Source organism: Trichoderma reesei (genome assembly GCF_000167675.1).
Source record: "Trichoderma reesei QM6a unplaced genomic scaffold TRIREscaffold_1, whole genome shotgun sequence".
NCBI classification, from domain to species: Eukaryota; Fungi; Ascomycota; class Sordariomycetes; order Hypocreales; family Hypocreaceae; genus Trichoderma; species Trichoderma reesei.
Genome location: NW_006711148.1, coordinates 2,244,520 through 2,269,830, shown reverse-complemented (window position 1 = coordinate 2,269,830; position 25,311 = coordinate 2,244,520). Strand labels below are relative to the sequence as shown.

At 54.7% G+C, this 25,311-nt stretch overlaps 9 protein-coding genes across 9 annotated transcripts; 6 read left to right on the top strand and 3 right to left on the bottom strand.

The window, feature by feature from the left end:
- The first annotated feature begins 239 nt into the window (after positions 1-239).
- On the top strand, positions 240-664 carry TRIREDRAFT_74177 (uncharacterized protein). The gene is made up of 3 exons (XM_006961718.1): positions 240-300; positions 392-481; positions 544-664. The coding sequence occupies exons 1-3, from the start codon at positions 279-281 to the stop codon at positions 636-638; spliced, it is 207 nt and encodes a 68-aa protein (XP_006961780.1). The 5' UTR covers positions 240-278; the 3' UTR covers positions 639-664.
- Positions 665-1,299: 635 nt separating this feature from the next.
- TRIREDRAFT_119819 (pPR-type GPCR protein) lies at positions 1,300-2,477 on the top strand (the record flags this gene model as incomplete). The annotated part of the gene is made up of 4 exons (XM_006961717.1): positions 1,300-1,411; positions 1,487-1,945; positions 2,004-2,234; positions 2,310-2,477. The coding sequence occupies exons 1-4, from the start codon at positions 1,370-1,372 to the stop codon at positions 2,475-2,477; spliced, it is 900 nt and encodes a 299-aa protein (XP_006961779.1). The 5' UTR covers positions 1,300-1,369.
- Positions 2,478-2,599: 122 nt separating this feature from the next.
- TRIREDRAFT_102989 (uncharacterized protein) lies at positions 2,600-4,848 on the bottom strand (the record flags this gene model as incomplete). The annotated part of the gene is made up of 2 exons (XM_006961267.1): positions 2,600-3,585; positions 3,642-4,848. 2 exons carry the CDS (start codon positions 4,846-4,848, stop codon positions 2,600-2,602), a joined length of 2,193 nt encoding a protein of 730 aa, XP_006961329.1.
- Positions 4,849-5,300: 452 nt separating this feature from the next.
- On the top strand, positions 5,301-6,811 carry TRIREDRAFT_74172 (uncharacterized protein; the record flags this gene model as incomplete). The annotated part of the gene is made up of 4 exons (XM_006961716.1): positions 5,301-5,358; positions 5,467-5,512; positions 5,560-6,568; positions 6,620-6,811. 4 exons carry the CDS (start codon positions 5,301-5,303, stop codon positions 6,809-6,811), a joined length of 1,305 nt encoding a protein of 434 aa, XP_006961778.1.
- A 529-nt stretch (positions 6,812-7,340) lies between these two features.
- Positions 7,341-8,265, top strand: TRIREDRAFT_54550 (uncharacterized protein; the record flags this gene model as incomplete). The annotated part of the gene is made up of 2 exons (XM_006961715.1): positions 7,341-7,506; positions 7,574-8,265. 2 exons carry the CDS (start codon positions 7,341-7,343, stop codon positions 8,263-8,265), a joined length of 858 nt encoding a protein of 285 aa, XP_006961777.1.
- A 72-nt stretch (positions 8,266-8,337) lies between these two features.
- dpm1 (glycosyltransferase family 2) lies at positions 8,338-9,355 on the bottom strand. Its single transcript, XM_006961266.1, has 2 exons — positions 9,166-9,355; positions 8,338-9,102 (listed from the first exon to the last, which is right to left on the bottom strand). The coding sequence occupies exons 1-2, from the start codon at positions 9,276-9,278 to the stop codon at positions 8,484-8,486; spliced, it is 732 nt and encodes a 243-aa protein (XP_006961328.1). The 5' UTR covers positions 9,279-9,355; the 3' UTR covers positions 8,338-8,483.
- Positions 9,356-10,886: 1,531 nt separating this feature from the next.
- Positions 10,887-11,865, top strand: TRIREDRAFT_102985 (uncharacterized protein; the record flags this gene model as incomplete). The annotated part of the gene is made up of 3 exons (XM_006961714.1): positions 10,887-10,920; positions 11,075-11,077; positions 11,198-11,865. The coding sequence occupies 3 exons, from the start codon at positions 10,887-10,889 to the stop codon at positions 11,863-11,865; spliced, it is 705 nt and encodes a 234-aa protein (XP_006961776.1).
- A 5,146-nt stretch (positions 11,866-17,011) lies between these two features.
- On the top strand, positions 17,012-20,502 carry TRIREDRAFT_119816 (uncharacterized protein; the record flags this gene model as incomplete). Its single annotated transcript, XM_006961713.1, has 3 exons — positions 17,012-17,116; positions 17,209-17,766; positions 17,829-20,502. 3 exons carry the CDS (start codon positions 17,012-17,014, stop codon positions 20,235-20,237), a joined length of 3,072 nt encoding a protein of 1,023 aa, XP_006961775.1. The 3' UTR covers positions 20,238-20,502.
- A 211-nt stretch (positions 20,503-20,713) lies between these two features.
- Positions 20,714-22,120, bottom strand: TRIREDRAFT_38640 (uncharacterized protein; the record flags this gene model as incomplete). Its single annotated transcript, XM_006960974.1, has 2 exons — positions 20,714-20,898; positions 20,944-22,120. Coding segments are annotated over 2 exons (1,362 nt in total), but the record flags the coding sequence as incomplete, so codon positions are not given.
- Between the last annotated feature and the right edge of the window lie 3,191 nt (positions 22,121-25,311).

Here is a 25,311-nt window from a genome sequence, read left to right as displayed (position 1 = left end):
TCCGCATCGCTCCAGACCGAATTCTGGAGAAGCAGCTACAGGGGTGCTGCCGTCCTCTAGCGCTGCGTTACGTAAGCCTGCAGCCCGATGGTCGGCCAGCCCTTTTCGGGGCTCAGCCTTGCCGGAGGCCTTTTTCTTTTTTTTTACTGGGGCGCAGCCGATCTGCCAGCCATCACCGACTTGCTTCATACAACTGCGCTCTCTTTGCCTGCGCTTCTCTCCTGCAGCATCCACGCTACATCTCTATACCATTTTCTTCTTCCTATCACAAACTCATCATGGGTGGTTCTAACCGAGAAGGTGATTATTCCCTCGCTCTGCTTTCTGCCACCCCGCCCAAAAGTTTACCCCTCCACGAAGATGAAGAGAGACTGACGCTCGTGACCTCTAGGCGGCAAGGCCAAGCCCTTGAAGGCCCCGAAGAAGCAGAACAAGGACCTCGACGAGGACGACCTGGCCTACCTCGAGAAGAAGAAGGCCGGTACGTGACTCCCTTATCGACAGCCTCAAGACCGATGGACAGCAGAGACTGATCTTTTGTAGATGAGAGAGCGCGCAAGGAGATGGCCGCCAAGGCCGGTGGCAAGGGCCCTCTGAACACGGGTGCCCAGGGCATCAAGAAGAGCGGCAAGAAATAGACAACGACGACGAAGACGACACGACGACGACGAGCGAAGCGATGTGTTATTTGGAAACGTTACATGGGGCTACTGCTTGTTCGCGGCGAATAATACGGAAATCCACAAGGCATGTCTGGTGGGCTCGATCTCGGGGCGACGTCTGTTGGAACCGGCTCAACGGCCGGGCATGCTCTTCTCGGACAATATAGTCTAGAATGTGGGGTGAATTTATGGCGTTGGGAATAAATAACTTATATCTGAGCTGAACGCCTCGAAATGCACCCAGCTGATGCATCCATTTTGCAAGACCTTTGGATCAAAGGGATGCCACAGATGCAATGCTGTGTGCTATGAGATGATTTTTTGAGGTATAAGGTACTCTTTAACAGACCAAGCCGCCGATAGAGTATCATGCAGGCATAGGCAGATGCTCATACGATGATCTGGATGATATTGCCGAAGATCCTGTAGCAGCAAAAAGCGGCATCGCTCAGTCACATGTCAAGCCACTACTGCACACGTCGGTACACCCACTCACCAACAGGTCCACTTCAAGACGTCTTGATGGATCTTCATCAACCCCAACAACTTACAAACGTCGCCAACAAGATGGGAACACTGAGATAAAACCAATCATTTCTCTTCTTTTATTTTCTTTTCAATTTCAAGCCAACTACTCTGTAATATAGGATCTAATTCATCTCATACTTCAACACACTTACACTATATTCACTTCAAACCCACCCCAAATGCCTACCAATCAACAACCCTCCTCCTCATCCTCATCCACCGTCCGCAACCGCCGCCCTTCCCTCTCCTCCAACCTCCTGTCAGCCGCAATCAACGCCGAACACGCCCTCGAGCAGAAGCTCTCCTCCCTGCTCTCCTGGGACGACCTCCCCGCGTGGCGCCGCGACAACGCCTTCATCCTCACCGGCTACCGCCCCATCATCCCCTCATACGCCGCATCCGCCCGCTCGCTGCTGTACCTGCACAACGAGTCCGTCAACATCTGGTCTCATCTCTCCGGTGCAATCGTCGCCATTCTTACCGCAGCCTACTTGTACCTCGTCATTCGTCCGCGCTATGAGTCGGCTACGTCGTCGGATGTCCTCGTCTTTGCGTGCTTCCTGGGGAGTGGCGTCGTCTGCCTCGGCATGAGCGCCACGTATCACGCCTTGACGGATCATAGCCCGGAAGTTGCAAAATGGGGCAACAAGCTGGATTACACGGGCATCGTCGCCTTGATTGTGGGGAGCTATGTGCCTGCTCTCTATTACGGCTTCTTCTGCCATCCAGTGCTCATGGCAGAGTACCTATACCTGGTGAGATTCAACAAGCACGCCCCGTGTAAATGAGTGCTATGCTAACATGTAAGCACAGATATGCCTCCTGGGCATAGGATGCGTCGTCGTCTCCTGGGTTGAGCAGTTCCGCACACCCGCCTGGAGGCCCTACCGTGCCCTCATGTTCGTCAGCCTCGGGCTCTCCGGGGTTATCCCCGTATGCCACGGGCTTCTTAGCTTCGGCTACCAAACCCTCGAGAACATGATGAGCCTCAGTTGGGTCGTTCTGCACGGGCTCATGTACATTGTCGGTGCAGTTCTCTATGCGGTTCGTCTACCTCTCTCCATCAACCCGTGCCCCCCTCATATAGGATTCTTCTGACTTTGGTGATGTACTGGCTAGGCTCGTTGGCCCGAGAGAAGCTATCCTGGCGCATTCGATATCTGGGGCCACTCCCACCAGATCTTCCACATGTTTGTCGTATTTGCCGCCGCAACTCACTTCTATGGCATGGCCAAGGCGTTTGACTACCATCATCAACACAAGGACTCACTATGCTCAGGCCAGTAAACACAATATCCTAGACTAGAAGAGGCAGAGCATTGGTGTATATATACACATGCCAAAGTATAGATATTAATCATTAGATAGACTTGGCTGTTACATTCAAACTGAATACTGGCCCTATTCCCTCATGTGCTCTCAGGGTACTTTTCCAGTCCCAGATCAATTACTCGCACTATGCCCGAGCCCATGGCCACCGCCGCCCAGCATCCATAGTCTACATTAGGGTTCCACTCAATAGCAGTGATTCTCGTCAGCGCCTCATGCAGCCTAGCTCGTGACGGATCCGTGTCGCCAGCGTCCTCGTCATCATCTTCCCCCTCGCCCTCTCGCTCGCCCTCGGGAACCTCAGCTGGCTCCTTGGCGCGCAGCTTCTTGCCCCTTTTCGCAGCCTGCTTGCCCTCGAGCTTCGAGTTCCTATTCCTGTCCACTCCATAGCCGTGCGTCACGCGAGACACACCTCGAGCAGCTGCAGGCGAGTCAGGAGGGAACAAATACCCCGGCCGATGCTCGTGCCGGAAAATGCGAATCTTGTCTGTCATCTCGTGCCGATTGCTAAAGACCTCCGTCTGCGCGTTGAAACACCATATAGAACCGTCCATGGTGCCGACGAGCAAAAAGGGATGAAGTCGCCCGACGGACAGACAAGTGAGGAAACTATCCCCAGTGAAGATCCTCCTACATACGGGGAAATGCGCGTGGTGTAAAAATCCAATAACCGTGTTCAAGGCACTAGCAGAAGGATATATGGACATGAACCCCTGAAGATGGTCGCTGTAGCCCAAGAGGCCCGGCTGTGTATGCACCAGTGGCCTTTGGGCTTCGGTGACTTCGTAGCTCGGGGCCTGGAGGTCCAGGATTCGAGCGGTGCCGCCGACCGGGAGGGAAACAATGACAGTTGGCATGGTCGGGTACCCGGATGCCATGTCGATGATGTCGTTGTGATGGACAGGGTGCCGAGACAGGAGGCACTGAGGGTAAATCGACCAGAGAGCGATGGAGCCGTCAGAATAGCCGACAGCGATTCGATTGCAATTGATCCAAGTCATGGCAGTCGCTTTGATGGCGTACTCATCAGCCAGACTGAGAACCGCAAGTGGCCGATGGAGCTGATCTATAGTATGTCAGAAGTGGAAGGAAAGCGAGAGGCAGATGTTGAGCTATGCTTACAGTAGACGCCCTCTTCCTGGCCGTCAAGATCCCCAGCATCGGCAATATATACGCTACCATCACCGCAGAGAAACGCAATGTGATTGCGCGACGGGCTCCATTTAACTCGTCTGATGCGCCCGCAGTCCACGCACAGCGTCTTCCGCAGTATTGCAGGCTCGCTCGATGGTCGAATAAACGCATCGTCCGTCGCAACACCCTGAAACTCCCAGACCTGAACAATGCCCTGCTTCTGAAAGCCGGGCTTTACGGACTCTTCCTCGTAGTTGTACATCTCCTGGTCGAGATGGGGTATGATTGCCAAAGCAAGCAGCTGCTTGGGGTTCTTGTCTCGCCGAGGCACCCAGTCCATGCTCAAGACGATGCCGCCCACATCCAGAACCCACCCGCTCTGCACCTTGTCCTCGTCCTCGTCTTGGTCATACGGTATGTTGCTCTGCGACATGGCATAGCAGCGTCCGGGCTCCATCGACAGCTCCAGCTGGGCCACTGACGGGCCGGTCAACATGGGCATGCTCAGCTGGGGAAAGCGAAACGCTTGAGACTCCTCCAGACTAAGCTCCAACCACACATTGTCGGACGGCAGAGCGGCGCTCATCTGCACATGCCACTTCTCCGCAAGACGAGCCTCCCGGTCGAGCCCGCCAGGAATCCAGAAGCCCTTGTCCGTGGGCTCGTCCTCGTCCTGAGGCACCTTTGGAGGGAGAAGCGTCCATCCGGCCCAGCGCTCCAGCAGCTCGATGGCCATGCTGATGCGATCAGGGTCGGGGCCAAACCAGGTCCTCGCCAGGGCCTTGTTGCGCATACCGCGGTCATAAGGCCCGACATAGCCCTTGTGCTGGCCCTCTGGAGGTACGAGCTCGATGTCGAGATATCCGTTCACTTCCAGGATGCCCACGTCGACGGGCTTGCCCTGCTTGGTTGGTTTCGCCTGTTTGGTTCCTTTTGAGCGCTGGCGAGAGGGTCTCTCTAGTGGATTTGCGTCGCTGCCGCTGTCATTCCTCGGCTCGTCCTCGTCCTCGTTTTCCTCATCCTCGTCGTCCTCTCCAGCGCTGCGCTCCTCGGCAGCTGCCTCGAAATTGTCGTCATTGTCGTCGGCAGTCTTGCGACTCTTCTGCTTCTGAGGCTGCTCCTCATCTCCAGACTCAAGAAAGTCGTACTGATCGAGTGTGTACCGTTTTGCGCGATTCGACCTTCTGGTTCTCATGATGCGTCACGGGTGAAGAGTTGAAGCATGGAATGTTCATTAAGTTTTGAGAGAGAGAGCCACAGCTTGGTGGGTCTCTGAGTGAGAGAAGGAAAACATTCCTTTTGTCTCGGGTATCAGCGCCGTATCTCCAGATCCCGATAGTAAGGAGATATCAAACTTGATTCCATTTAGATTTCTTGGGAGATTCAGCGATTGAGAACGATCATCATGTTCGCATTGGGTAGTTTGTTAGTGATGAGTGATGATCTACCAAAGTTGCAGGTCAGCTCAATTGCTTTGGTAGTCGAGACTCGAGCAACGCCCGAGGATTCTCCGGCGTTGCATGACCATCACCAATAGGCCTCTGACTGGTTGTCATCACCTACAATAACCCGTCATCGAACGACACCTTGAGCTTTCTTATAGAGAAGTTGATCATTTTACTCATCCCAAAGGCTATTCTGGATATAATGAGTGAACAAACACAGGAACAGGGCCACAGAAGAAACAAAGCGTCCATTACTCGGGGTATGTGCTCATAGCGAAGTACCTAGCCGTTATATGAGACTCGGGGCCCCCCCGAGTACATGTAGCCAGGATGAGATGCTCCGTACATTTGCTGACACGCAAACGCAGCAACAAGACCGAGGTCCTCTACCAAAGGCCCTCTTGATGCCGACAAGTCAGTTCATTAATCCATATTCACTCACTCGGTCTAATCGCCTGCAGTGGACTATTGACGTCTCCGACGACTTCGACCCCTCAGCTCAGCCCAAGCCTCCAGCCATCACCAGCCTTTGCATCACAGGCTCGACACGCCACGCCGTCTCCGGCTCCTCAACTGGGAGAGGCGAGACCAAAGGACTTTTCATTCCTCCTTCAGCCCGAGATCTACCATCCCCTCAACGTGCAAAACGTGCCCCCTGCGTTCAGAAACTCTCCAAAACAGCCCACCTCGGAGACGCCCCTGGAAGAACTGCTCGCCAAAGGCCACTTCCGAGCAGCAGCCATCGCAGCAGCACAAGAACTCACCGGCTCAACGGTCAGCGGCAGCCCCGTTGATCCGCAAGATGCCACCAGGATCTTTCGGCTGCTGTACACCCGGCTCGCCTGTCTCACCCTGATCGATGCTACCTCGCTCGCGGCCCAGGAAGCCAAGGCGCTGGAGGACCTCAACGACGCCCGCAGGTACATTGACGACAACACGGGCGAGCATCTTGTGCCGTGGGAGCTGCGCGTGCTGCACGTGCGTCTGCAGGCGCTGGGCTTTGGTGATGCCCGCCGAGCCGTCATGAGCTACCACGACCTCGCCAGGGAAGCCAGGGATCGCATCAGAAAGGCTTCCCTGACACACGACAACTCGGCAAGAGAGTTGTGGAAGTCACGCCTGCACGAGCTGGGCATCAAGGTCGCAGGGGCCCTGATCGAGATGGACGATCTCTCTGGCGCAGCGCACCATCTCGGCAGCTTGCGAGACCGAGGCGATGGCAAGCTGGCGCTGTCCAAGGCATTGCTATGGCTGCACCTTGGCGATACAGCAAATGCAAAGGCTTGCGCAAGCCAGTGCTCGGAGACCATGGAGAACGTGGAGAAGATTATCCTGGCCTTGTGCGACATGGCAGATTCAAACTATGAGGAGGCACTGCAAAAGTGGCAGGAGTTTGACAGCTCAATAGCGGATGAGATGATTGGCGTGAACCAGGCAGTGTGCCTCATCTATCTTGGACGAATCCAAGAGGTAACACCTCACGCCACGTTGCTGCTGGTGCTGTACTGACAAGGGATACAGGGACGAACGATATTGGAGAAGCTGGTCGATTCGGGTCTGTCGTCTCATACGCTGCTCTTCAACCTCTCGACGGTATACGAACTGTGCTCGGAAAGGAACCGAATACTGAAGGGGAGGCTCGCGGAGAGGGTGGCGAACCTGGAGGAATCACCGTTTGGATGGGAGAAAACTAATGCCGACTTCAAGCTGTGAGAGTTGCGCTTTACAAGGCAAGAAGTTGGATTTCAGTGATGTGGACGGCTTGGGTATGGCAAAGTTGAGCTATAGCGTAAATCAAGACATCATTTCTCGATGAGCTTCAGAATGAGGCTATCCAATTTGGACAACCCATTAGGTATAGACTATATCAACGATTGTTTGCAGCGCTGCATATAACCAACAGCACTGGATCAACGTGTGGCTGAGGTGATTTCACATCACTTTTCAGATCACAAACCTCTGCAACTTCAGAAACAGAAGTCTTAGAAACCTCGAGCATCATCCTCACAGCTACCGGGTATCTCCTTGTTACCCCACACAACTGCCGTCCCCATTACCCAATCCAGCGAGCACTGAGCCGCGAGCCTCGGCATTGATATCAGTGTCATCTAAGCTTAGGTATGTACCTACCTTACCTTACTTACCTACATACAACACTCACAGCTCTCTCACACAACCCATGACCTCAATCTCATATAATCACAGTTCAACGTTATAATATCTTGAATAAACCTACATGAAAATGGCAGACAGAGTCTCCCAAGTCGTCGGCCACCTCAACTACCCCAAAGGCCTCCTCGCCGGCCAAACCGCCATCATCACCGGCGCAGGCCAAGGCATCGGCGCCGAAACTGCCCGCCGCTTTGCCAACGAAGGCGCCAAAGTCGTAGTCGCAGACATTGATGCCGGTAATGACGCTCGCTCAAGCACAATTATCATTCATGTTCCAATGGGGTGTTGATACAAGCTCAACAGAAAAATGCAACCAAGTGGCCGAATCAATCCGCCAATCCGGCCACCAGGCCCTCTCCGTCCCAGGCGACGTCCTCGACCCAGCATACATCAAGTCTCTCATCGCCCAAGCAGCCTCCTTCGGCAACGGCAAGATCCACATCCTCGTTGCCTCCGCGGGCTACACATACGATGGCGTCATCCACAAAATGTCCGACAAGCAGTGGGAGACCATGATCGCCATCCACTGCACCGCGCCCTTCAAGATGATCCGCGAGGCGGCTCCCTATTTCCGCGTCAAGGACGGCGAGCCGCGCTGCATCGTCACCGTCTCGTCGACTTCGGGCATCCACGGTAACGCGGGCCAGATCAACTACGCGCTGGCGAAATCCGGCCTTGTCGGGTTCACCAAGACGATTGCCAAGGAATGGGGCCCCGCGTTTGGCGTGAGGGCGAATACCGTTGCTTTTGGTTATATCCAGACGAGGTTGACGGCGGCCAAGGAGGACGGCGGGTTTGTAATTGGGCCCGACGGCGAGAAGATTGCCATTGGCGTTCCGGGGAGAGGCAAGCCCGGTGCCACTCATTCGGACATTCCCTTGGGTCGCCCCGGGACGGCGACGGAGGCTGCGAGTGCGATTCTGGCCGTGGCGAGTCCGCTATTCTCCTACGTGACAGGGCAGACCATCATGGTGACGGGTGGGAGGAACATGTAGACTGAGCCGATCGATGTGTATATATTCGCGTTGTCTATGCCGGCCATGTCGTGCTGTGAGCGCTGATGATATGATACCTGTAGAAACAGAAAATGGCAATGGTATATTATGTGAAATTGGAAGCGGGAGCTACTCTTGTCCGCAATATCAACGCCGGCCCACCAAAACTCTCGTATTGAAATCATTCCTTTTTTCGTCCGTCACTGTCATCTGTCTGCTCAGACCTTGAGCCACAGGGAAAACACGCCCTTGGCGTACTCGACAATCTCGTCGCCGCCCAGCTTGCTCTCGCCGTAGACGCGGTCCACAAAGGAAATGGGCACCTCGGCAACGGTGCATCCCATGGCCTTTGCGCGCACCATCATCTCCATCTGGAACGTGTAGCCCTTGCTCTCGGTGCTGGAAATGACCTTTTCCAGCACGCTCTTCTTGTACAGCCGGAAGCTGCCCGTCAGGTCGCTGACGCCGGGTCGGAGGACGGTGTCGGCGAACAGGTTGGCGCCGCGGCTGACGAACTTGCGCTTCAGGTCCCAGCCGAAGACGCCGCCGTTGCCCGCGTAGCGCGTGCCGGTGACGATGTCGTAGTTGCCCTTCTTCTGCACGGCAATCATTTGCGGGATGAACTTGGGGTGGTGGCTGAAGTCGGCGTCCATGATGATGACGAAGTTGCCCGTGACGAACTGCAGGCCGTGGACGTAGGCGGTGCCGAGGCCCAGCTTGCCGGAGCGAGTCTTGAGGACGACGTGGGGGGCGTAGGCCTTGACGAGCTGGTTGGCGACGTCTTGGGTGCCGTCGGGCGAGCCGTCGTCGACGATGATGAGTTCCCAATCGAGTTGGCTGGGGATTGTCAGCAACCCTTTGGGACAAGAGCAGAGAGAATGCAGAATCAATTGGACCTACTGCTCTGTGAAAGTGCGGTTCAGCAGCCAGGCCACAATGGGGAGGTTCTTGCGCTCGTTGTACGTCGGCAGGATGACCGAGTACTTGTCATTGGAGCTCTTTGTAGGGGCCATGATGTCTTTGTGTGCTGGATAGTGCAAGGGAAGAAGAAGAACGAAGACGAGACGCGTTAATGGGACGATAAATGAGCGTGCTGAAGTTGGGTGTCGCGTCCTGCAGCTCGATAGTTGTCCTCTGAGATGGAAGCTGCCGTAAAGGTGGCAGTTTAGGGGTGTTGAATGGCTGATGACTAAGCAGACACCGACACTTGGCTGGGCTTCGGCGGTTCAACAGTGCCATCCAACCATGGCATCCTCCAGGAGAGCATCAACAATTGCTACCTACGATACTTTGTACTACCTCCTTACCTATATGACAAGGTATAAGAGATGGAAGTTGATGAGATACATGTACTTATCAATATGGAATTCTCTGCCCGCATGCTGATACTGTTCCAATACTGACAGTAGGCCATCAGACAACCAGAGTCCAGCTAGTATCAATAGTCGTCCATCAACGGCACCACGGCCAGTCCAGGCACTCCAATAAGCAACCCCATTGCCTCTCCATATCTCCCCATCGCCAGCCAATCTGCCCCCTCTCCCAAACAACCAGAAGCCAGACAGACGTGCATGCATCGCATCGCATCAAATCGGCATGTAGTCTAATGTGTATGTACCAACGTCCAGAAGATACGATACTACGTCAAACTCGCTGCAGCCCCGCCCACAATCGACCGACGCCGTGAACTTGCCTGGACGAATGCGGAGCTGAAAGGCGCTCCAGGGTGGCGTCGGCCTCCATCATACCTACCCTGACCTTGCCTTGCCTCACATAAGGTACCTACAGTAGGTACTTTATGTATCAATGCCGTACAGTATGAAGATGCGCGGGCGACGGTCGATGCTCCATCTCCCCGCAAGAGTTGCTCGTTTCAACCCACGGTCCCGATGGCGTCGGATTCACACCGTCCCACCCTCACCCTCGCTCTCGCCCTCGCCCTCGCTGCTCGTATGTATGTACATAAAGCACAGTAGGTACTAGTATTACTGCCGCCGCCAACCTTGTCCACCTCCAATCGAGCGTCCATGACAACAGGCACTGTGTCGGCTCTTCCTGGTTTGTGATCGCGATGGCTGACAGACAAATCAGCGCCGCTTCCTCGCAGCAGACGTACCCACACGGCGCCGCCGGCCATGGCCTTCCTTGCTCAAACGGCAAAAGGGTATCGAGCAAGCAAGGTTCCCTGCCGCAGTGGAATGGCGGGCGCGCGACATCATCTCGGATTAACTAGATGTTATGCGAGCAGAAGCGGAAGACGAGCAAGGCAGAGAGGGAAGAGGAGTCGAGTACAGTAATCGCCCATCTGTGGAACCGCGGGACCGGTGAAGCTGGAGCCTCTGCCTCTGTCTCTTTGCTTCTGCTTCCAAACCTTCTCTCTCTGCCTCTTCTCCGTCTCTGCTGCTATTGCTGCTTCTGCTTGCTTCCACCTCCTCCAAACAACCGCCTCTTCTCTCCTCCGCTTCCATCGCTGACACCGACATTGGATTGAATCTTGTCTGCCTGCAAGCGCGCATCTCGTCTCCCTCCATCACCTTTGCCCTCTTCTTACCCGAGCTCTCCATCCGCTGCCATTGCGCGCGCGACACTCAACCGATTCTTACGTCATCAACACCAGCATCATGTCTGACGGCATCGCTCCAGCTGTTGACAAAGGTACTGCCCTTTTTCCTAATAAACCAGCTTCAACTTTATCCGAATTGGCTTCAATTGATCTATGTTGTGGAAGAACAAAACGATCTCCCTTGACCTCGCTTCTGCTACTGCCGAGTTCAATCGCAAACCTTGCTGACATGACCTCCATCAACAGTCGGTGCGCCTGTCCCTGAAGCTCCCGAAGCTCAAGCTGGAGCTCCGACACTGGATATGGGCGCGGACACGGCCAAGCCTGATGCCACCGCGGACTCCTCAGCTCCATCTGAGAAGCCCAAAGAGCTCCCCATCATCGGCGACACCAAGGCGCCCGAGGATGCGAAGCCCGCACAGGAGCCCCCAAGCGCCGCCGACGCCCCCAAGGAGTCCCATAAGCCCCCGCATGCCGTTGAAGTCCAGTCCGTCCCCGAGACTCCCGTCAACGCGTCAACTCCGGCAAATGGATCACCGCGGCCGGAGCTGCCAATCTCTGCCGAGCCAGAAGAGTCTGAGAAGCCAAAGGAAGACCCTGTCCCCATCACCGAGGTTCAGGAGCCGCTGCCGACGCCTTCGGCTTCTGCGCCGGGAAGTGATGTCGGACCTGATTCCATTGTTGACAAGCCCGTGACTCCCAATGGCGAGTCGAAGCCTGCCGAGCTGATGGCCGGCGCTCTTCAGACGGGCAACGCAGAGGACAAGTCGGAGACGTCGTCAACGGCGGCCGGGGAGAAGCGCAAGCAACCCGACACGGCTGAGGCCGTGACTGCTGCCGACGAAGCAGCGGCTGAGAAAGAAGACTCTGAAGAGAGTGAGCGAGCAGACAAAAAGGTCAAGATCGATGAGAACGGCAAGGCGGCCACCAACGGCGGCAGTCGTAAGCCGGGCCGCCCCAAGAAGGACAAGAAGGCCGCTCCCGTGGTGGGAAAGACCTTGCGCAAGACTCGGAGTCAAGGGCCTGTCGAGGTTTGAGCCCAGAAGCCGGCTAACCAATCGACCATATATTTTCCCCTGGCTCATGACGTTCCTTTTGACTTATCTTGTTTCTTGTTGACGGCGAAAAAATCGGCCTCGCTCGAGTCATATTGTGCTGCTTTTGGGATGCTTGGCTGTCGCTGTATGTATATCTGTTGCCTTGCCGAAAGTGGTTGTCGAAATGGACCAATGGTACCTAGTTACCTATGACTCTGGCCATTGAGATATCCGACGTTATTGGCAGGCTCGAGTTTCTTGTTCTTATTGTGTACTCTTTCTCATAGCTTTCATGTATTGGGTAGGTAGTCTTGACGATAATGGAAAATTGTATGATTGACAAAAATCCACGGCTAGTGACTGAGGCGAGTTCCAGAGTGGCCATTGTCATCTTCTGGTTGGATAATTTTGACAGTAGTGTGGTAAGTTGTGCATGAACTCCTGAGCAAATGGGAGCCCTTGAGCCCTTTTCTACTTATCCTCCGATCATCACAGGAGCATCGAGTCATATACGAGAATCGACGATAGGTTACGTCCGACGTGAAAACCGAAATACTCAAATTCAATTGAACGTACAAGAGAAGAGAAGCAGGACGGGGCTACACTCGCGGGATACTAGGCACGCCGCGGGAGCACCTGGAACAAGACGTCAGCGTCGTCGACACACTCTGGAGAGGTTCGCCAAGTGTGCGGTGTTCCTTTATTTCTTTTGACTCATGCAGGGCGACTTAGTGATATACTTGAGAACTTTTACCGACAAGGAGCGGCAAGACTCATCTCGTCATAATGCCGGCTAGAGAGGTTCTCAGAAGTATGGTGGTGAGGAGCAACCTCCGAAGATGACCGTCGTAGGAACATTCTTCTTTGTGACGTATTACTTGAGTTGACTTGCGTCCTCTTTCTGCGGGCCCGGCCCCTCGTTTAGGTAGATCATGATGGCATGGTAGCTTCCATGATCCAGCCATTCGTGTTCCAACTTCACCAACAAGAATCGAATGGAGATGCGTTGAGCGACATTGTCAACTGCTTGATAGTGGGGACGATTTCGCCTCCATGTGCATCATAGATGCATTACATATGACGAAAAAAAAAAAAAGTCCTCGATTTCTGGCTCTACCGCATTGATTTTCTTCCCGACCATCTGTTGCCCGTAAGGTCCAGCTCTCTCAGATGCTCTTGCTCATCTTGATCATATATTCTCGAAGCTCTTATACCCGCTCAAGATGATCGCCCACTGATACGAGGAATGCAATTGATCAAGTCCCATCACAGTTCCGCTTCACTCATCGTTGTCCATGACCACGACCATGACCAGGCCCCCTGCTCTCCCCGGATAACCGGGCAATAGAGCAACTCCGTAGTGGAGTGCAAAAGGCCTCCACTTGCTGCTGGCATTTGGGCTCCAGCGACAACGATACCGACCAGGATGAAGGATTCAGGGGAACAGAATTCGTCGTGCTTGGCATGCAAGCATCAGATGGCAGCAACTTCGACTTTGGGATATAGCGTCCGTCGATACGCGCTGAATACGCGCAGTCGCTGATAGGAACAGTCGACGGTGGCTCGTATACGGCTTCTGTCCTATCTAAGCTTAAGGGTAAGAGACCTTATACGACCCGGTTACACGGAGGCCTCTCCGGTGGTGCAGTCTAAAAGAATAGATCGCGTGCAGCAGATGTTCGCATGACAAGCAGGCAAATGGCGTCCTGCACATGGGAATAGGTAGAGCGCCATGAATCAGTTAGAAACTGAGAACATCACTACCTACAAGGAGGCTATCAAAGGCCGGTTGCTCATACAGTACCTTAATAATACATACATGCAGGAGCATGACTGCTGGAGCAAGCCAAGCGCCAGGGTGGTTGGTAAACCCCAATCCGAACAAAACTCGCGAGTACGGGCCGTCGCATGAATGCAAAGAAATTTGATGCTTGAGGTATCAACAGTCGGACACTTGAATATTACAAGAGTTTCTTTTCACTATGAGAAAGATGTACGCAAAGTAAGAAGATGAAGAGGAAGACTTCATAGATGCCATGCGAGAGAAGGCAGAGAGATTCCAGTCTTCTTGAGCATTCCCTGCATCTTGAGCGATGAAGGAAGTCCAGCAATTTACAGCTAGTACTAGGTCTGCGGCTATTGCGGAAGCCAGGGTGGTATTCACCAGCTGCGAGGTAGCATCGATGGTAACTCACTTTGTATGTACATACATAGAGTGGTAAGAGCTCCGAAATCTCTGCCTCAATGATACGCATCAAAGTCTGCTTCGGCTCCTGTATCAATCTACCAATTCGGCTTCATCTTTCAAACCAGCATCAGATGGAACGAGATGCGTGAATAGTAATACCTGCCAACCAGCAACCAGCGACCCCCCCGGAACGGGCATGACTGATCGTCGCCGTCAGTGGCGAAGCACAGATCGGCTATAGCCGTGCAACACCTGGCCCTACCGCTAGACCCGCGCGTTTTGCGTGCTTGGATCAGCATCTGGTCGAGGGGACTCGGCCCGTGAGAGAGAGAGAGTGTGTGTGTGCTCTTGGAGCCCGTAAGCCTTCTACTTCTCAGCTCATGCAGCGTTTGGTAGAAAGTTGCGTAGCTGAGTAGCCCGCGAATAGAATCCATGGAATAATACGGTATGCAAGTACTGTACTGTATGTAGTAGGATGACATGCACCAAGGATAAGGCGTATGCAGATGGTGATGCTAAGGACTGGAACGGAGCTGTCGATGGGGTTCTGTTGGTGGCAAAAATAGCAACATGGAGCACGCTCTGGAACTGACCGGAATCTCATCCCAGCGAGCATCAGACAAGAGAGGCCCCGCAAGCGATGATCTTTGCTGCTTGTGCCAGTAGGCGCACGGGAAGGCATTCTGTGTGTGTGTGTGTGTGTGTGTGTGTGTGTGAGTGAGCGAGTGTGTGTGTGGTGATGATGCTGTTACTCGCAGGTATTGTGTGTGTGTCTGTGTAGGTAAGGTAGGTACTGTATGTACGGATGAGCGTAGAAACCTCTGTAGAATGAGGCAGACGAGGGTGGAAGCACACAGACGAACCTGCAGTTGGGCGAGATGCTGCATGTCTCATGGCGCCAGACCAAAATAACCTCAGCACAAGCAACGTTGGCCTAATACCACCAGCCATCAGCCTGCCGCTGTCATTCTCACTCACTCACTCACTCGCTCACTCACTCTTAGATCCTTTCCTCTTCTTTCTTTGTCTGCGTACCTAGGTTCCTATTAAAATACAACCGCGTTCTAGTGCTTATAGTACATACCTACATAGAACTGCTCAACTCGTATTTTCTTCCATCCTGTCCCTTCCACCGCCGCCCCACCGCGCCGCCCTACTGGCTCAGTGGCTCAAGCGGTTCCTGGCATCAAACAGCCACCGCTCATGTTCCGCGTGCTAAGGCGCGCTAGTGCTGCAGTGGCTTTTAAGGGGGTTCAAACTAAGGTACCTTATCGAAAAAAATAGCCCAGCGTTTTGACCTTGATTTTTTTTGCTTGGCTTTGGGGTGGAGGGACAAACAAGTTGCAAGAAGAGATCGAATCGAGAACGCAGACAAAGTGGATGATTGGTTTCTTTTTAGTGGCCACCGAGTGAGTGGCCTCCCAAGGCTCTAACAAGCCCACAGGGGGGGTCAGAAAGAGAGACAAGGGGGGGACACTCGGACCAATAGAGACGGGCCACAGCGAAGCCGTTAACCGTTTGCTTGGAGCAGGACGGCACACAGAGGAGGGAAAATTTGAGTGCTGAAACAGAGGTCCCCAGTTATCCCGTCCGCGGGTGTCTGGAGTTGAAGCCACTGTAAAAAACTAGGTAGCTGCCAGTGGCAATAGTCTGGCTGGCTCAGCATTGCTTGCACGAACCGCAGGGCTAGACGGGTGATGTCGTCGATGCTGCCAAGTCGATCAAAGCTGAGTGAGTATGTACCTGTTCAGCAGTTGTTGGTGAGGAATCGAAGGCCTGGATAAGGTATAGTACCTACTACTTAGGTGCAGTCGGGTGCTACATACGTGCACAGAAAATACAGCCCTGCACCCATCACCAGCTGCACCCATCCACCAACTGTAATGCTCGCCAAGTCTACCACGATTACCACCACCTACCAGCATCTTCTAGTACCTATCGATTGCTGCAAACGAGTACCTGTAGTAGGGCTACCTACTAATGCAGGTATATTAGGTACCTATTTAGGTAGTGCTGGTACGAGTAGCAGGTCAAGTGCCTCAAGTACAGTGAGTGACATGCCCGCCAAACGGCCTCGCTTCCCCATCCATCTCCTCTCCTCTCTCTCTCTCACCAACAGCAGCCCTTCTCTGCCGCCCTGGGGGGGTCTTGGAGGACCCTCTCTCGCACTCCCTGGCGTGTCTCGCTTCTCCATCCGGGCCTGGGGCCGATTGCCATTGATCTGTGATCCTCGACGCACACGCGGGCTCTCCAACGACACCAAACCAACCCCGTCCACTCACGTTGCGCCTGTTTCCTGCCTGCTCACCTGCGCCTTGGATCCGGGCCTTGTCCTTGTGCCACCCCGAAACCCCCCATCGCATGACCCCTGGCTGGACCCGAGCCTTTCCTCTTCCTTCTGTTCTGCTCGTTTTGTCTTTTTTGTCTTGTTTCCTCTTTCATTTTTTCTTTCTTCGCTTCTCTTTCTTCTCTTCCCTTGCCTCCCCAAAAGTAGCGCTGCTCACCTGCGATTCTCTAGCAGAAGAGCGTCCCTCGTTTCTGGCTGCGTGGGTTTTCCGTCTCGACGCTCGTTTTCCCTTTCGTTGCCCGCGCCTTCGCTCTGCTCCGTCTGGCGACTTGGCGAAATCGACAGGCATCCTGCGAAGCGACATTGCCCCTGACATTCAACGCTGGTGACGCAACAGACGGACTGCGTCCTCGGACTGGCACGACTTCTTCCGACGGCCCTGGAAGCTCTTGACTGAGCCATCGCTGGCCGTGTCTCCGCTGCGCGGCGCACATAGTCACCAACCACCCCGACCCGAGCGCTGGCATCGTGCGTGGTGGAATCGCGCCGTGATCCTGTTTCCCTCTTGATACTCTTTGGCCCTCGCGCTCGCTTCTTCGCCTTGGCTCGAAATCTCTGGTGAAGCGCATCACAGGCCTTCTGCCCTCACTGGGCGCCTCAACTCTTCCACCATGACAGCTCGACAGTCTGCGCCGTACTGGCTCCAAGGGCGCGACAACGACGACAACCCGGCAACACAGCTGCTGCAGCTGCTCAAAGATCCCTTCTCCGGCACGGTTAGTCAACCTCGCTCCAGCGGAGCAAATCTCATCCCTCCCTGCGCCTGCTGTTCCTTTGTTCTTTGCTCTGACAACATGGCCGTTTCCAGCTTCAATCGGCATCCGTCTTCTCGGCCCTGGGCATCTCCCTCGGCATCACTGCCTTTGCCGCCCTCCTCTTCTCCTTCATCCGACCATACAACCAGTCCGTCTACGCCCCGAAGCTGAAACATGCCGACGAGAAGCACGCGCCGCCGCCGCTGGGCAAGAAGCCGTGGTCATGGATCCTGCCCTTGCTGCACACCCAGGAAGAGAGGCTGATTCAACAGATTGGCATGGACGCCACCGTCTTCCTGCGCGTGATGCGCATGTGTCGCAACATGTTCCTCGTCCTCGCCCTCATCGGCATCGGCGTCCTCGTCCCCATCAACTCCACCATGTCTGTCAAGTTCCCCGGCGCCCCAACCAACTCCAACAGCTGGATCATGACCATTACGCCTTTGAACGTCTATGGGCGCGTGCTGTGGTCGCAAGTCGTGATTGCATGGGTCTTTGACGTTATTGTGTGCTTCTTCCTCTGGTGGAACTATCGCCGCATCACGCAGCTCCGTCGCAAGTACTTTGAGAGCGAGGACTACCAAAACAGTCTGCACTCGCGAACGCTCATGGTAGGTGTTATGTGTTTGTAGATGATTGCGGATGCGAAATGCTGACGGGCTGGACCAAACAGCTGTACGACATCCCCAAGCAGGCCTGCTCCGATGAGGGCATTGCGCGCATCATCGACAACGTCGCTCCCAACTCGTCCTTTGCCCGAACCGCCATTGCCCGAAACGTCAAGGACCTTCCCGACCTCATTGCGGAGCACGGCCGAGCGGTTCGGAAGCTGGAAAAGGTCCTGGCCATTTACCTCAAGAATCCCCAGAACCTGCCGCCGCGACCGACTTGCAAGCCCTCCCGAAAGGACCGCTCGTACAGCAGCTATCCCAAGGGCCAGCGGCTGGACGCCATTGAGTACTACACCCAGCGCATTCGCGATCTCGAGGTGGAGATCAAGGAGGTCCGGGCCAGTGTCGACAAGCGCAGCTCCATGCCCTACGGATTCGCCAGTTACTCGGACGTTGCGGAGGCGCACGAGATTGCCTACATTGCTCGCGGCAAGAAGCCCCACGGCACGACGATTCTCCTGGCCCCGAAGCCCATCGACATCATCTGGCAGAACATGCCGCTGTCCAGCTCGACCCGCAGCCGCAGGCGGTGGTTCAACAGCTTCTGGATCGTCGTCCTGACCATTTTCTGGATTGCGCCCAACGCCATGATTGCCATCTTCCTCGTCAACTTGGGCAACCTGGGCAAGGTCTGGCACGCATTCCAGGTCTCTCTGGAGAAGGAGACGACCTTCTGGGGTATCGTCCAGGGTATCGCATCTCCCGCCATCACGTCCGGCGTCTACCTGGCCCTGCCCGTCATCTTCCGTCGCCTCTCCATCAGGGCCGGCGACAAGACCAAGACGGGACGCGAGCGACACGTCATGGCCAAGCTCTACTCCTTCTTCGTCTTCAACAACCTCATCGTCTTCTCCTTCTTCAGCGTCATCTGGTCCTTTGTCGCATCCATCATCACCGATACCGACAAGGGCCTCAGCGCGTGGGACGCCATCGTCAAGGAGAACATTGCCCTCAGCATCTTCCAAGCCTTTTGCCAAAACAGCCCCTTCTGGGTCACGTACCTGCTGCAGCGACAGCTCGGCGCCGCCATCGATCTCGCCCAGCTCTGGCCGCTGGTCAGCGCCTTCTTCCTCAAGCGCTTCTCCAGTCCGACGCCGAGAGAGCTCATTGACCTGACGGCCCCGCCGGCGTTTGACTATGCCAGCTACTACTGCTACTTCCTGTACTACTCGACCGTGACGCTGTGCTTCGCGGGCATCCAGCCCCTCGTGCTCCTGGCGACGGCCCTGTACTTTTGCATCGACTCCTTCTTGAAGAAGTACCTGATCCTGTACCGCTACGTCACCAAGACGGAGTCGGGCGGCCTGTTCTGGCGCGTCATCTTCAACCGCTTCATCTTCGGCACCGTGCTGTCCAACGGCGTTGTGCTGCTGACGTGCTGGGTGCAGGGAGAGGCTTCTCACATCCAGTTCTATGCCGTGTGCCCCCTGCCCGTTCTCTTGATCCTTTTCAAGTTTTGGTGCAACAGATGCTTTGACGACAAGATCCGATACTACAGGGTGCCCAACTCTGCCAAGCAAGCCCACGGCAACATGCAAAAGGAGAGTCGCCTTCGCAGCGAGAAGCTGGCCAGTCGCTTTGGCCACCCGGCTCTGTACAAGCCGCTCATCACGCCGATGGTCCATCAGAAGGCGCAGAACCTGCTTCCGTCCATCTACTCGGGACGCCTGACGGACGGCAGAGAGGCCGGAGGCGCTGGCGACCTGATGAGCGTCAGCGGCTACTCCGACATGTATGCGCTCAACGCCATGCAGGGCGGCAAGCCCGGCAAGGCTGCGGACGGGGTGCCCGGGTTCGAGTACGTCTCGGAGTCGCACATGGACTTTGAGTACTACAAGAACCGGGCAGAGTTTGCCGAAGAGCACGGAGGCGGCGAGATATACGCCATGGAGTATGACGGCCAACGGCCCGGCACGCCCGGCTCCTTCGACAGCGGCTCCAGGCCGGGAACGCCATCCAACCGCCACGCCACGCCGTTTTCGCCCGCCAACGTGAGACTGCCGCCGCCGCAGGAGACGAGCTATCAGGCCTACAGGGCTAGCCCCTATGAGGACAGCTCGATGGGCCGCCACCGCAGCCCGCTCTATGCGCAGGACAACGGCAGCTCGTCTGGCCTGGTGCACAACGCAGTAGGCCCGGCCGTGGTGCCGGCACCATATCGAGACATGTCTCACGAGCGAGCGCCGAGCCCCGGCCTCCCTAGCGGCTACCACAACGTGGCCCTGGATCGGGCTCGGAGCCCAGGGGTCGGTGTGCCGGCGCCAGTGCCCGGCCCAGGAATCGGCGGGCCGCGGGGATACAGCGGCCTGCCTCAGCAGGAAGACACAGAGAGCCAGGAGATGGATCCCATGCAGTACAACTACTTTAGAGGGGGATCCCGGCCGACAAAGCCTCCCGGACAGGGCTGGTAAAGGAAGAGAAGGAATGTGAATAGACGGGACCAAGATGATGAAGAAAGATATATATTTCTTGTATTTGACACAGTGGGTTAACTGCATGGCGTTTTGGATTTAGACTAGATGGCCGAGACCATGATGATTGGGTTGAAGAATAGGCACGGTGCCTTGACATTTTGAGATTTTCTATATGATACAAGTCTATGTCTGACTTTTTTTGGATAGCGAAGAATATCACGACACTTGTATATTCAAAATTTGAAATGTTTGTTATTCTTCGAGTATATTACTATTATTGCAAGACTGCTTGATGTGTATGCTATCCAAACAATGCCCTATCAAGTTGTATGCCATATCAATCAGCATGAGCATGTTGACGTGAAACAAGTGATTAAAGATGAGTAAGTTGATCAAGAGGAAGGACGAAAGAGAAAGAGGCGAGATGAAGAGTCTTAGACGAAAGAACCGCCCGTCTCCTGAAACCTGGCCGCAAACGAGGTCAAATCCTCGGCCAGCTGCTCCATCAACTCGTCCTCCACAACCCGATCCTGCCACGACAATCCAATCGTGAAGACGGATCCCTCCACGCTCGCAACATTGATTCCCATTGGCGGTCCGGCAACCATGGCCCCGTTTGTAAACAGCAAACGCGTCGCCCTCGGCATCCCAGCCTCGTCTTGCTGCTGCTGCTGCTGCTGCTGCTGCTGCTTCTTGTCCTCACGCTCTTCTCCCTGAGCATTGGCTCGAGGGGGATTCTTGAGGACACCAAGGTTGCTAATCTCCCACGAATCAGCACGCTGCTTGCCGTCCCTGCCGCGCCAGAAAGCGAACCAGTCGCTGATATACTTGAGCAGGCCCATGATGTCGTCCTGCGGGATCCTGGCCAACTTTTGCGCGAGTTCGGCCTTGACGTGCTGCGCGTTTGCCCAAATCAACGAATTGACAACGTCTGCGTCCTCGGCCGTCCTGAGCGCAGAGACCGTCTCGGGAGAAAACTCGTGCGAGCAGCCCGCGACGAGACAGCGCAGCGAAGAAGCATGTGCCGGATCGCTCTTGGCGGGGGACAAGAACGGCCTCATGGAGAGCGGTGTCGCGGCGGCAAAGGCCGGCGCTGCTTCCGGGGAGGGGATGCGTTTCGCGAGGGACGTCAAGACGAGGGAGTGCAGCAGCGCGGTGAGCGTCACGGAGCGGCTTCTGCATGCGGAGAGTAACTGCGAGAGCTGCTCGGGGGAGTAGTCGATTGTCTTGACGCGGGTTCTGTACGGCAGGGAGAGGTCGATGGGGATGGCGTTCCAGATGGGCTGCTTGGCGGGCTTGAGGAACGAGGGGCCGAGTTCGGTCCAGAGGGTGCGTAGGGTGTAGCTCCACGAGAGGGTGAAGTCGACGCCTTGTTCTTGGGATTCGGGCAGCGAGGGGGGATCCGGAAAGGAGAGGATGAATTCCTCTTCTTCTTCTTCTTCTGCTGCTGCTGCTGCTGCTGCTGCTGCTTCTTCTTCGGCGGCTGTCGTTGGGCGCTGTTGGTATGACGGCGCAGCGAGGAGCATCTCGTGGAAGAGACGCCCGCTGGTGCCGTCCATGATGGAATGATGAAACGCAAAGAAGACGTCTTCGATGCCTTGCAGCTCAGGGACGTCGCTGCTCGGCCGCAAGATGGAGATTCTCCAGGGCGGACGCTCCGCTATATTGGCAAACTTCTGGTCGTGCTCCCATCCTTGCTGCTGAGCGACCCTGTCTTCGTATTCCTGCGCGGACTGGCAGGGGACAAGAGTCACGGAGACGTGGTTCCGGAGGTCGATGGAGGGAATGTGCGTGAAGTGGGCGTCGTTGGAGTCGTCTGCTGCGATACCGACGCGGAGCATGGGCTGGTGGCGGACGACGTGGGACAAGGCCGCGAGAAAGGCTGGGCTGAGGGAGGTTGAGGCGAGGTGAGATGGAGAAGAGGAGGAGGAGGAGGAGGAGGATGGAGGGTGCTGGTGGCGGGCGGTGACGGTGACGCAGCGGTAGATGCCGAGGTGGTGGCGGGAGGAGGAGAAGTGCTCGCTTGGTTGGTTGGTGTTAGTGGTGATGATGATCATGATGATGATGAGGAGGAGGAGGGCTTACATGTCGCCGAGTTTGCGGAGGAGATGGGGGGCCGTGGTGGTCATTGCGAGGAATTGACTTGGTGATGACCGTGGAATTGGTGAAGCAATTGATGAAGGAATGTGAATTAGATGAGAGGCTTGCCGGTGAGAGGCCGCGATTGAGTTCTTGGTGGTTTGACGCTCTTGTGGTGGTGATGATGATGAGTGCCGCAGTCAATTGCTTCTGCCAGGAATCGTCTTACAAACAAGATCGATTGATGACCAGATGGACGACAAGGCGAATCAAGAGATATAAATGAGTGAGGTTGGGAGAGGAAGACGAATGATATAATAGATCAATATATAGCACCAGCTACTATACTCTATCCGACCCTGCATATGCTGCCTGAGTAAGGAAAAGGAATCGATGCCTCAAGGGCGTATTAAGGGCGTATTCGTCCATTGGCTCGCCTCCAAAAAGTCTTCGGCATTGGATCCGACTAACAACATGAGAAACCAGAGGCTAATCCTCGGTCCTCGTTTCCTGTAGTAATGATATCCACCGGGCTTGAATCCAAGGTGAAACAGCGTTAAGCCTTTGGAGGGCAATGTACATGTATTCAAGGGTTCATTTTGAGTGCCTTTTGGGGCTAGAGAGGTTTGGCTTGCTGCGTTGGAGGCCTGGCGAGGATACTGTACCTTACCTTGGACACGTAAGTGTGCGCGGATCGGACATGTGATAATTACCGGTGAGGCAGCTGTCAGATGGAGCGGGAATCCGTTATGCCAAGGTGCACTAGAAGCCGAGTCGAGTCAGTTGGTGCCGAGTACCGTATCCAGGCTCAAGTCATTATGGAATGATAATACTAAAAGGGAACTGAACTGAATTAGAGAGTAAACGGTTGGTAACATGGCGAGAGAGCATTGAATGGCGTTGCTATCAAACGAGACAATGCCACCATGTACAGACGTGGCTGACATCAATGGCGACAGCCTCTATGCTTATAATAACAGGAGACACAGACCGACATCTTCAACGCATCGGGACAAGTTCCAATCGATAACCATAGGCGCCGTTCAAGAAAGGCTTTTGAGGCTTCCTCGTCACCAACACAACAATGCTAAAACGGGACAATTGTGGTGTCCGAGAGGCCGTCCCATTGGCTGCGGACAAGCTGACTTGGTGGTGTACTATTTCCATGGCTTGAAATTAGGTACCTTAGGTTGGCGTCGACTTGATCCGGCGCAGTACAGGACACACCACAGACAACATGAAGGAACAGCGATTCCATTGTCATTGAAGAAATCGATATTCAAAAAGAGAAACTTGATCCTCTGCACAAGTACAACTGAATCGGACGCGGTACTGCGGTGTTCAGCGCAAAGTCTTGTTCACCACCAACAACGCCACGGCAGTTAACCCAAGCAGAGACTGTTGCTGGACGAGCTGCCTTGTCATCTGCCTGCTTCTCTCCCAACAGAGCTGACGATTCCTCCCAACCGAAACAATAAACAGGTCGAGACCAAGACACCAGACGTCCTCCTCTGGAATACCATCCAAAGGGTTTGTTTATGCTTTGCTGTCCCGCTTGGTCCAGGCCAAGGTGACCAGGATGGAATAGATTTCCGACAATGATTTGACAAGCTGTCAGAGCTGTCTCGTGGCTGGATCCGGAGGCGAGGGCATCTTGGGCAAATTCCCCTCATCAACTCGCGCTATCCAGAGAAGGGGGCTGGCCCGAGACGAAAGGGATCCCCCAGATGTTGGAAGCTTCCTCTCTGTTGAGGCGATCCCTGGACGACCCTGCCTTACTCTTCCTCCTGCTTCTGCGCTGACAGCGGCAGTCGGCTAACACAGACCTCGAGCAGAGAACAAGGCCAAAGAATCGCTCGAATATCTGCGAGCCGTGTGTCGATTATATACTGTGTGCCATTTACATTCCGAATCAGTCTTTGATGGTGCCAAGCTTTCGAAATTGGATCTTCCCGCATGTGGCCTCCTTCATGCGGCGTCACCAGAGATGCATCTGCCGTCGACGGAGCTTATATCACCGATCCTGACTTCTCCACAGGTTCAGTGGAATCTGGTGCCACGTATATTCTTTTTTGACGGACTGTTCATAAGGCACGGTAGGTTGCCAGTTAATGGGAACGTGTTTCCATCCAGCTGGGGGTTGTCCGCGGGTCAGTACAAGAAGACGGACGTAGGTAACGTTGGCGGAAGAGCCTGGCAATTCTCAGGGTTAGCCGTCATTGTCTTGGATTGCCCTAAGGGAGCCCAAGACAACACAGGACTGGTAAGTTGTCGATTAGACATGCCTCTGGACGAATTCTGTATGCACAAGCTGGGGTGTTGACGACGTTGCATGCCAAGGTATTGCTGGCATCGCCGTATGCTCGTACTAGGTATGCCAGATATTAGTACTCTCCGTAATTAGTGGGGTATGGAAGCGGAAGCTTCTATTGTGGGCAAGTCTAGAGTTGATGGGCACGTTTGTTTTTGCTGAAATAGTTCCCAGGACCGAGAGATGATGCGTTCGAGAGCAGGTATGACTTTCCAGGGTCAACCATCTCGCAAATGAATGGTTGAGCTGCAACGAAGCATCAGCAAGCTTTTTTGGAGAGGCTGGTAATTATAGACTCGGTGAAGATGATGTGCAAAGGCTCGACAGCTGCCAGTAGAGAAGACGACGTGCCAAAGCGAGGTAACCGTGTTATGATAAAATAGTAGGGAAGACGGTCTGAATCTGGGACAAAGCCGAGCTGCTTGGTACTACGAAGACGAGAGAGAAACAAACGGTACCTATTCAACTGCATAACAATTGAGCCTGCCAGATGCCAGAGGCTTCGAGAGATTAATAAGAGGGAAGGTCCATCTTCAACGAAGAGATACAGGGTATTTGTAGTGGTAGGTAGGCACATCTGTCAGCAGGCGGCGTCAATACCAAGGCAACAAGGGTAGGACATGCGATTGATGCGACATATTGCTTTACCTAATGCCTAACAATTTGTCCCTAGGAAAAATT

Bases quoted from the DNA above. Each gene is read 5' to 3' on its own strand.
- TRIREDRAFT_74177 (XM_006961718.1), top strand. From the start codon at position 279: ATGGGTGGTTCTAACCGAGAAG. The intron at 301-391 runs GTGATTATTCCC...CGTGACCTCTAG, and splicing joins GGGTGGTTCTAACCGAGAAG to GCGGCAAGGCCAAGCCCTTG. The intron at 482-543 runs GTACGTGACTCC...GATCTTTTGTAG, and splicing joins CCTCGAGAAGAAGAAGGCCG to ATGAGAGAGCGCGCAAGGAG.
- dpm1 (XM_006961266.1), bottom strand. From the start codon at position 9,278: ATGGCCCCTACAAAGAGCTCCAATGACAAGTACTCGGTCATCCTGCCG. The intron at 9,103-9,165 runs GTAGGTCCAATT...GACAATCCCCAG, and splicing joins AACCGCACTTTCACAGAGCA to CCAACTCGATTGGGAACTCA.